A 10859-nucleotide genomic window follows, 5' to 3' on the forward strand; every position below is an offset into this window, starting at 1 on the left:
TCTGATCCTAGAATTAGAATCCATAGTCGCTCCGAGCCAACGCCAACGCATACTGAAACAGACCAACGAAAATAACCGAGAAGACCCACAAGACTCAAAATTTGCCATAGAATTCCCCATCTTCCTCTTCGACGACCAGGAAGTCACAATCGGCGGTGCATATTTGCACATCAATCAGAGGCTCTCATGACTCGGCGTAGTTTTTTTACCTACCGGTACACTCAGGTGTTCGAGTCTACCGGCCGTCCTGCATTTAAACCTTGTTGTATCGCATCTGCTGGCTGAAGGATAGACTTGTCTGCACCCGTGTCTGGACACATTCAGATCCCCACGGCTCTATTGATCAGACCTGTGTACTCCTCGTCATTTAACACCTTGCTCACTTCTTTCTCTCCATCATCGGGTCCAGCGATCTCTGTCGACGGTTTCCCTTCAGCTGCACGCTTGACTTTCCAAGCCTTATTCTTATGTGACCTGGCTTCTTTCTTTTCTTCAGGTGCGGCAGTTGGGCTATCTCTTAGCCAATGTTCACCCTTGTAGTGAAGACGTCCTGTCCGCGGTGGCGGAGTGTATCACGTGTCGTGTTGTGCGCCCCCCCTCACTTTTCCGCGGTTCGGCTGTTGGCTGCCCTCTTTTGAGCTCCGCTGCGTGCTTAGCGACCTATGGGCGCCTAATTTAGCTGCTGTCTTTCCACTTCTGCGGCCGCTTGCCTCTTGACCGAGTCAGCCGGTTATAGCAGGGCTGCTGAAGATCTGCTCCAGCGCGTAAAGCTTCTGATAGTTGGTACGAATGTGCTTATACGTTACCAACTCTAGCATTCCCTTGACCACGTCACTTAAAATTGTCAGCGAAAGGTCATCCACCAGAATGTTGGTTCGCTGCTTCATACAAGCCGCGTAATCCTCTCGACTATAGTGTAAGAATTACGGTAAAATCAATGTATCTCAATAAGTTATATCTCAATTTGAAGTGTCTTTCAATGATTTTGTAAGATAATTTTATTTATATTTCGGGTGATAATGAATACTGCGAAGTATCAATTAGGCGTATTTAAATGTAAATAAAATGGATATTACGATAGCTTCCCCCATTTCAACCGGATAACGGATACCGTGGACGCCATGGCGACGGCCTCGTCGACGCCAACATTCTCTCACAAGCAGCATCTTCGTCTTCTGGAACCGAGCCAAGCCGAAAGCGCTATCCGCGATATCTTCAGCAACGTTTCGGCCGCGGACGTTCGTCAACAAGCGGGAAAGACGGATGAGAACGCAGGTGAGATGCTGCCTGCCGCTATATCAAGCGTGATTCAAATGATTGGAGCTGTGCATCGAGACGACGTCTTTCTTGACATTGGTGCTGACCTGGGGAATGTTGCGGCGCAGTTTGCGATTCAGACGATTGCAACGCCAATGCTTGGAAATCGAGAAACGACCGGAGGTTTTTCTTCGAGGTGTTCATTGTTTGCGAGAGCATGCGCCAAGGCTGCTATTACTCCACAAAGTGTTTTTGAACCAAGGAGACGTTCTTGATACGCCACTTTCGTCGCGTTTACCATTTCAGCGTGCATCAATAGTTTTTTTAAACGATTTCCTGTTTGATGAATTAGCAAAGCTGGCCGTACAAGAGCAGCTGTATATGATGCCGAGAGTACGTTTGATCGTTGCTACATCTCGCTATTGACCTCGCCATCGCGATTCCTGCCGAAGAAGATTTTGCTCCAAGTGGAAGCTCGCGAAAAATAACGTATGGACGGGGTAGCTGGAAGTCTCCTCTAATCCCAATTTACATGTACACGACTGTTCAGTGACTGGAGATTATAGTGCGTTGATGCTGAGACGGTCATTCAGGCGAGTATCACGGGGACAAGGCAGGCAAGTGGCCGAAGACGAGCGAGGACGTGGTCTTCTCCACGATGTCGGTCAAGTTCAACAAGGCACTGGACAACAAGGGCAAGGACATGTTCCTGTCGTACCCAGCCCAGCACGAGAAGAAGGTGTCCTATGGCAGCTCGTACGAGAACCCGATTTCTGCGAACGTGGGCAACGTGTATGCCAAGCTGCCACCCGCGGGCGTGGACCACGCGTACACCAAGCGGCTGCCTGCGGCGAGTCGCCGTAGGTGGTCACGTTCGAGCTGGTCATCCGCGGCAGCACCCAGCGCCTGCACTCGCCCGTGCTCAGGAAGGTCAGCACACACGGGTTCAAGACCGACGACAAGAGCGTCAATGAATGAGTGCCAGTCAAGCAAGACCTAACGGAGAAGCAAGTCAAGAGCCTCAACCAGTTCGAGGCCAACGACAGGGTGGACGCCAGGCCCGCAGGACAAGAATCCCGCGGACTACGACGACACTCCTAGGCCATCTCGGAACCACGCCACGACGATATCATTGTGAGCGAAATAGCACAGCAGTTGGCATAATACAGAGTATCTAGAACAGAGACAACGGCGGCAATAGTTTAATCAATATATATTCACGTTTACGCAAAATTTTGCCGTGTGACTCTACTCTGTTGGTTCAGTGGGCTCTGCTGAGGTTGTTATTTGCTTTTACTTTGTTGCCCTGGTGACCGGTGCTAATACAGAGTATCTAGAACAGAGACAACGGCGGCAATAGTTTGTTCAAAAAATATTCATGTTTACTCGAAAATTTGTCGTGCGACTCGAGGGATACAGAGTATCTAGTGTTGTGATTGCACTTCGCGTGGTAAGCGTGTGCCCTGAGGGGTCATAAGTTGAAGTGGGTCGAATGGAGCTATCTGATTGGCTGATCCCAAATGATTGGCATGGTTAATGCCAGGGTCGGATTTGATCATATCCAGTCCACATACAAAACTCAATTGATTTTCGTCGCCAACGCCTATGACGAGTATAGGCGTTGCCGACGAAATCTATTTTTTTGTGTATGGATTTACATGTGATTAGGAGGACTACGGATGAAAGTAGAAAGGAGCTAGCAAAGCAAGACAGGAACAACTAACTCAATAAAACTCACTTTCGATTTTCATTTCTTCTTAACACTCGACTGCTACACGCCTCGAACGCATACTCTCTATTTCTAGAACAGAGACAACGACGGCAATAGTTTAATCAAGATATATACACGTTTACTCGAAAATTTGTCGTGCGACTCTAGTCTGTTGGATCGGTGGGCTCTGCTGAGGTTGTTGTCTGCTTTCACTTTGTTGCCCTGGTGAACGGTTCTCATCTAATAGGCTGCGTTGACTCGCTAGATCGTCTCCGACTAGTTGGGTAACGCATTTGCATTGAACCTTGAGCTTGGCCAACGTTGAGGACCTACGCAGATTCCCTTTTTCGTTGAAAAGGCCACTTTGAAGATAGAAGCGGTGAAACTTGTCCCAGCAGGTCCAAGTGCTCTGTGGGAAGGTGAATGGAGTTTCAGCGTCACCGTGCACAGCTCGGCAAAGGCACGCGGTGTGAGTTAGACAGTAATCGGTTACCTCAGTCGCGTATCTTCCTTCTTAGCCACAGACAACGCACTCGCGCTTTCTCCTGCTCTTATTCTTGTACATTTGCTTTGACGATGTCGCCTCACACTGCGCCGACTGAGTCGGTGTCGGGACCATCGATAAGCCTGTGCTTGGAGGAGTAGCACTGGGGGTGGCTGCTGCTTCTGTGGCAACGCTGCTGCCGAACGGCATTCGTTTGTCACTGGGCGCTTCTCGCCAGCGACCCGAAATGAGCTCTGATACTAAATCCGTAACAAGCGTCCTGTGGGGGTCCCGAATCTCTTGACGGATCGATTGCCATCCGCCGAGTCAAGTACGCGTTGGAGCGTGCGATATCCACGAGTGCTAAGGCCAATGTTTTGTGCCAACGTTTGTAGGAATGACCATCAGCGATTGAGAATCTAGCACGTATCCGGTCCAAACGGCCAACGCCTTGCATGTGTTGATTGTATTTTAAAATACAGATGGGGGCAGGAAATGCACAACTTGAAGCTCCAATTCGTCGTGTCACCATAGTGGTGGTAGATGGATCAGCATTGGTGACCATGGTGACAATGTTGCTGTCGCACCATGACGCCGCCAGCATGTTATGTTCGACAGCCACTGACTGCTGATAATCACCTCGAGAGCACTCCTCTTTCTGCAGAACGGTGTGCTTAGGATAATGTTTGCTTCTGCCTCGCACTGTTCCTCGCCCGTACAAACCCTTCAGCTCTAAATCCAGCAGCAGTTGGACGCTTGTGTAGTAGTTATCCATGTTGATAATCCGTCGAGAAACAAAGTATGGCCGCACCACTTCAAGTACATGTTTGCGTACTTGTTGGACATCCTCTAGCTCCTCACGGAGCTGTTGCATCTCCTCTTGGCTCACCACGATCTGCAAACGATCGGCAATATCGCTATTGCTGCAATGCAGACGGTAATTTAAAGCAATCCATGTGGTCGAGCAGCAAACTACATACATTTGAAAGTGATACTTTCCACCAGGCTTCTGTGGATTGAACACAATGAGGTGACGGCCGTGGCGTGACCGGCAAGTAATGCTGGCTTCATCCAATGCAAGGTCATGGCCTACTTCGACATAGCGGCCTCCGGTACACTTAAGCAAATTCAGCAAGGGTCGGATACGGGCGGCTGGATCTCTATCCACGGGTGACCCCGGTTCAGCACGAAAGCTAAAACACCGACGAATCAACTTGAACCGACGTAAGCTCATCACGTTGTCCAAACTTGTAGATGCTCCGCCAAAGATCGCGTCTTCAGTCTGGGCTCCCCAATAGTTAGAGTATTCACCTTTGTCCGTGAGCGTCATGTAGAACATGATGTCCAAAAAGACCATGAGCTCGTCCATAGTGATGGGTGTGGTGATCAGAATCTCCTTGACAGCGGCATACCTGTTTGAATCCAGGACTACTTGTTTCCAAAAGTAGACGGGAATGTAGGCAAAGAAGCTCGAACTAGCGGAATGGGCAAACAGATGATCATAAGCTGGCAATAATCGTGTCTCAGCAGTACTAGCATCTGGGTGCTCGTAAAGATCAGCCGGTGCTTCCATTTCCGTGTCGGGCTCGAAACGCATATTCTTCACTGCTTCCACCTCTGCAAGACTCACTGGCAAAATCTGCTCGGGATCGTACGACTCGTACTCTCCTTCGGCCGACGCCACTTCAAGTTCATCAAGTGGTGCGTCCAAATTCAACTCCTCTTCAGTCACTTGTCGGTCAAATCTTGCCATGCCGGCTGATTAGGTACACGCACTAGCGCTTGATGGTTCTCGATACCCCGTTGCACAGCCTCCACAGTGACGGCTTCTACCGCGTTTTGAAACTGACTATCAAGCCACATCAATTGGAAAATAGCTCCATTTTTTGGTTTCTTGATACGACGACATACTCGACCAACGATGTAGGCCGTTCCTACACATCTGTATACCTTATCTGTCGTCCACGGCTCTTTCGACGGCGAAAAGGCCACCAATTTCTTGACATAAAGCTGTTCAATCGTTGGTGTACCTAGGGTACGACTGCGGGAAGTGCTGGTTCTTGAGGTGTTGGTGCCTTCTTCCGGAGTCGCGATACTTTGATTGGTGCGGCCGAGATCCTGCCGACTTGATTCATCAGCTACACGGCTTAGGCGGGCAAGACGCGCTAGGGAAAGTCGCCGTCTGCCACCTCCACTACCCGATGCACCGTCTTGGCTAGTCACAATGTCCACAGCATCAGCACTGCCAGGCTGTCGGCTTTGTGGAGTGGCAATCTACCCACGTCCACCACTACCTTCTGTAACTGCAACGCCACCATTGCCTTCACCACAGCTTGCTTCCGCATCCACACCACACGTTACCACGCCACAACCATCGTGATCTGCAGCTCGGCGGTGGCCAACACCAGCTCCAGGAGCAGATAGTTCAGCGACAGAGTACTGCATGGTAGTAACGGCTTGGGCGAGGTCATGAGAAGCTCCGGACTGTACACCTTCAGCACCACCGCCATCGTCATTCACACCAACGCCACCATCTTGTATGGCTACTTGCTCGTCGCAGCCGCGCAACCCCCGGCGCGCACGAAGACCACCTCTAGTTTGGAATTCCTTTCGGCCGCTTGTTGTGGACTTACCACGGTCACTATAAGCACCATCGGCACGACGGGCGTGGTCTCTTGGAGCTACAGATAATATATTTTGAGTACACATATCAACACAGCGTACTCTGCAGAGCTACTAGTCATACTCATACCACGAGTGAGGGATGCACCACCAATGTTGTTGCGTTCCGAGCGTGCGACTAAGTCCTGTGCGTTGTCAGCTACAGCCGCTACTCCAGCTCCATCTCTGCACCATTCGTCGTGGTCGGCATTGAATGCAGTCACTTGAGCAGGGTGAGAAGCATGATCATCTGCATGTTCGTGTCCGCCGACATCTTGTACGACACCAGGGCTACCTACAACAACGGTAGTTATATGTTTTGAGGCAACAGCATTGTTGTAAACGCTGGAGAGCAGGTATTACTCACAATGTTGTACGTAGTGCCACAATACTTCTTCTTCCCCAAGCAGTTAATCAACGCCAGCTCTTCCACTACCAGTACAACCGGGGAGGACATACCGATATCGATCGTCGAGGCCACTTGGAAGCTTGGACGTCCACCCAGCTGCCTTTAGCTCTCTCCACACACCGTTAAAGTCCAGCGTCGATGACAATTTGGTAGCGTCGTCGCTGAGGGCTTAGCCCCGCCGAAGCCGCTGCTTTCGTGCAGGTTGATCATCTGCGAGCGCGCGTTTTCGCGGCATGGGCTCAAGGTGTCAAATCAGGGAATGAACGGCTCTTGTATCTCTTATAATAGTATTATTTATTGAAATGCAAAAACGTTTTGTTTGCAAACTAATCCGGCATCTTATTTGCATGTGATTTTGTTGAATATAGATTTCTGTGATGGGATGAGTCTCAGCTGCAACTGGCTATCACGGGCTCCGAGAGCAGGCTGCTCGACGCTTCGATCAGAACGATGTATACTGAGGCCAAGATAGATACTCGGCTCACGGATCTCGTACAAATCACATATCGGATATCAATGGTGCGGAAACGCATGAGATGGGCAATTTTTTACCGCTCTGATTGGCCGGGCTCCGCCAATCGGTGGAGAACCTTTATTTTGACGAATCAGCGACGCGGCTGCGGTGGCTGCAAAATGCCACGTTCTATAAGCAATCTATCGTGTTTTGAAACAGTCTGTTTTGAACGGAGTGCGCATCTTAACCTCAAAACGCGGCATTTTGCCGTGTTTTACAAAAGTTTAGCATAGTCGCAAAGATTTGCGATCACGAAAGGGTTAACAAAGGTTGATATTGTAGTTTCCAATGCGGAGCCTTGGTGCGTCGCTACAGGTGTATTTCTATTGATATTTGATATTTAACGTACCTACATTGACGAGGATCACGAGCAATTGTTGTTGTGGTATCCACTTCCCGGATACGCCATCTACATGTATGTCACTAATGAAATCGAGCAGTAATGGAGGGAATTCCCGCGTTTAAGTAGCGAACGACACGCAACTATATTGTCTGATTGCTAGACACCGTCAATTTACCAAGAAGAAGAACTCTCCTAGTCGAGGGAACGGAGTAAAGCAAAACGAGGGAGGCGAGTCTAGGGATATCGTAGACGATGCAGTTGTGTTCGAGTTCAACCAGTTCGTCTGTCACGGGAGTGCTCAACTTCCCACTACGATGTTGAAGGACTCTGTTAGTCGTGGGTTCCCGATCTTACGTGCACAACCAACTGAACTCGCATTCGGTGGCGTGTATGACGAAATTCTAGCTCCTGGGGGAGAGCACGAAGCTGAATTTTCTCGCACAAAGGTCTTAAGTCCTTTTGCTAGTGTTCATCAACGATTTCAAGAAGAAATTGGCTTCGTACTTCTGGATCTGCTTATTGGGGCAGAAATGGGTACAGAACTTGATGAGGGAGGTTTCCACTGCTAGTGAAGGGAACGAGCATATTGCGGCGCATTTGGCTCGCTGGCTCGAGATCGAAGACGGCTCGGAGGCGTTCTTCGAGCTCGAGTTGGCTCGTGGCTCGCTCTGCCCATTCGCTCAAGTTGTGGGCGAAGGTCAAGCACTGGACTTGATGGTCTGGAAGGGAATTGTGCATGATGCGTTGCTGGGCGTTATATACCGTCGCGGCAGTTTTTTTATGACTCTGAAACTAGTTTTAGAATCTTCAGATCTGGACGATGATGGTCCAGACCAACTCTTTGCTGGCGTTCCAACGAGGCTCAAATCCAAGCCAGTGAGAGCAAAACGCCCTGCAAACGAGGACGACGCAAAAAGTGACTTCAAAGCGTCAACAAAAGCTCAAGCTAAGCCAATTATTGCCCGTCCTGCAGAGTTTCCAGATGATAAAGCTGCTTCTATTGCAGTGCCGAAAGCGGACAAAGTGGCGAGACCTCATCATGTGTCTCGACTATCAGGTAGCGAGGCTCTTCTAGCCTTGCAAGCCAAAGCTCGCGCCTCAGCGCAACATGTGCCTTGGAATTTACTACTAGTACATACAGGTCGCCCACTCTAGAATCGTTCTAGAAAAATCTAGGCGATTTATATTTCCATTCTAAAAATCCATGAATTTTATGGATCTTCTAAATCTGTGATTCTGCCGACGCAGTTAGTGCAGTAGAGAGCTCCTGTACTCCACGACTAAGTAACACGATCGTGTTCTTATCTGCAGCCACATGTTCTCCATTCCCTTGTTCTACCAAAGCTGCTAGAGTTTTCTTAAGTTCAGCCAGTTCGTCACATGCGTGATAGTATCGCGCTGTAACTTTCTGCAACGCTCTCGCGTCCTCAAGAGAACGTTCCTGTCCAGCACGTAGGCTCTCGTCATGTCTTCGTACACTACTCGCTAACGTCAACGTCGAACGTTGAACATCGGTAAGTTTACTCTCTGCTTTTGTAACATTGTCCTTTTCACTTCTTAACGCAGCTGTGAGTCGCGCATTTTCTGCTGTACTAGCAGCCAGTAACGCCTGCGTCTCTGCTAATCGTTTCTTTGAGCGAGCTTTCGCTTCTGCACTATACGCACTGAGTTGTTGAAGACAGTGAGTCTCCAGACTTTGTAGTCGAGTCTGCAGTCCCGGGATCATCAAATTTCGAGCGTGAAGATCTTCGACTGCACGTTCATATTCATCTCGAATTTGCATAAGGACAGGAGCGTACACACTGAAGCCGTCGATGAGGCGATTGAGAGCTTCTCTTACGATTTGTAGCCGTCGTAAACTGGGCTTTCTTGACTCTCGCTCTCCATCCAGCTCTGTGTGAAGATACTCGAGGAGTTCTTGTAGTAATGCCGGTCGTGTTCGACTATCGTCTAGTAGACGTGTACGGGTGTGGAGCTTTTGTACTTTAGGAGATATTGGAGAGAACGCATCGTGATCAATAGAGTCGGTAGGGATACGTCTCGGACTTCCAGGTGCGAAGGTTAAGGGCCAGGAAGAGACTTGGATGGGTCGTGATTTATCGTGTTTTCTCGGAGATGGGGAGATGTCACTGGTGGTTTGTAAAGGGGGTAAGGACGAGGTGGTAGTTGCAGAGCCTTTCGCTTCTGTTGGTCGTCGAGGTGGCGGACTGGCAAGACCGACGGAGACGAAACCATGTCGAAAACTTGTGAGCGGTCGAGGACTTAAAGCGAGTTATGAATAGTCTGTAGACAAACCGTTTCTAAGTTTGACTTGCCGAAAGTTGTTCTTATTAAGAGAGGATTGGGGGAACCCCTTGCCCTTTGGACGGGGGTTGAACCCCTTTTGGGGAGAGGGAAAACCCCTCCCTGTATAAAATTTTTCCCCGCCGAAACACAATTTTTTGTGAGGAAAAGGAACGCCCTTCGAATTTTTAATTATTAGAAATTTTATGTTTTTAAATAGGAATATAAAGCAGGTTAGTGCGAGCGTGAGGGCGATACTTACAAGGCTTAACTGTCTTCTTTTTGTCTAGCAACATTAGATGATTTTCGTGATGCGAAGGAGAACTTTGAAACCTTGCAAGGAACTTTAGGAGACAAGATGAATGTCAATCCAGAAGAGTTTGATGACATTTTCTCACTCATCTGTCAAGACTCACTCGAACATTTTGCACTTTTCGACTCGTGGGAAGTCGGCAAGGCAAGTCGGCTATTTCTTTCCGTATCAAAAACTTAAAATCTTATAGTTTTTCTTATTTAAAATTAGGTGGATGTGACGGAAGTGCTTGCTGTGATCATCGTGTACTGCAATGCGACGATGGAGGGGAAAGTCCCATTCCTATTTGATCTCTTCGATTTCGACCACTCCAAGATGATATCAAAAGACGAACTGGTTCTACTGATGCTTTGCACGACTAGAGGGCTCTGTAAAGTGGTTGGTAAGCCCAGACCAGCCACAGACAGTCTTGAAGTCCTTGCTACTGACGCTTTCTCGCGCATTGATCGGGATCAGAATGGCAGAATTTCACTTGACGAACTTTCTGAGTGGATAGTACACGAGCGAACAGTGATGACTTATCTTGCAAAATTCGCGAATACTCGAGTAATTTACGAGAACCAAGTGCAGTACGACTTGATGCTGAAGGAACTATCTACTGCATTCCTGAATTTTGCCGAACCGGAAAAAGATAAACTGAAATTCCAGTGCTCCGAAGATGTCTGTGAGGAACTAATCCAGCGCTACTGCCCCGCAGCTGGGAAATACGAGATCGATTTCTTACTGCAGAAAATGAACAAAAGTATGAAAAATACGCGGTCACTCGTAAAATACGGAGAAAGCAACGTTTCAGACAATGCGATCTCCATGGACGCGTTCTTTTTCGTTCTTTCACCATTTATCGCAGTTCCTTGCTGCTGACGATGACGGAGAGCACTCGATCA

General features: G+C 48.8%; 4 protein-coding genes across 4 annotated transcripts; 3 read left to right on the forward strand and 1 right to left on the reverse strand.

The window, feature by feature from the left end:
• Window positions 1-1121: 1121 nt before the first annotated feature.
• Window positions 1122-2257, forward strand: PITG_21439 (uncharacterized protein; the record flags this gene model as incomplete). The annotated part of the gene is made up of 2 exons (XM_002894889.1): window positions 1122-1275; window positions 1851-2257. 2 exons carry the CDS (start codon window positions 1122-1124, stop codon window positions 2255-2257), a joined length of 561 nt encoding a protein of 186 aa, XP_002894935.1.
• Window positions 2258-7693: 5436 nt separating this feature from the next.
• Window positions 7694-8534, forward strand: PITG_21440 (uncharacterized protein; the record flags this gene model as incomplete). The annotated part of the gene is made up of 3 exons (XM_002894890.1): window positions 7694-7913; window positions 7954-8295; window positions 8386-8534. 3 exons carry the CDS (start codon window positions 7694-7696, stop codon window positions 8532-8534), a joined length of 711 nt encoding a protein of 236 aa, XP_002894936.1.
• A 93-nt stretch (window positions 8535-8627) lies between these two features.
• Window positions 8628-9162, reverse strand: PITG_21441 (uncharacterized protein; the record flags this gene model as incomplete). Its single annotated transcript, XM_002894891.1, has 2 exons — window positions 8628-8714; window positions 8785-9162. The coding sequence occupies 2 exons, from the start codon at window positions 9160-9162 to the stop codon at window positions 8628-8630; spliced, it is 465 nt and encodes a 154-aa protein (XP_002894937.1).
• An 858-nt stretch (window positions 9163-10020) lies between these two features.
• Window positions 10021-10651, forward strand: PITG_21442 (EF hand containing protein, putative; the record flags this gene model as incomplete). The annotated part of the gene is made up of 3 exons (XM_002894892.1): window positions 10021-10140; window positions 10186-10544; window positions 10624-10651. The coding sequence occupies 3 exons, from the start codon at window positions 10021-10023 to the stop codon at window positions 10649-10651; spliced, it is 507 nt and encodes a 168-aa protein (XP_002894938.1).
• Window positions 10652-10859: the final 208 nt, after the last annotated feature.

The sequence above is a fragment of the Phytophthora infestans genome, genomic scaffold (genome assembly GCF_000142945.1).
Source record: "Phytophthora infestans T30-4 supercont1.360 genomic scaffold, whole genome shotgun sequence".
NCBI lineage: Eukaryota > Oomycota > Peronosporomycetes > Peronosporales > Peronosporaceae > Phytophthora > Phytophthora infestans.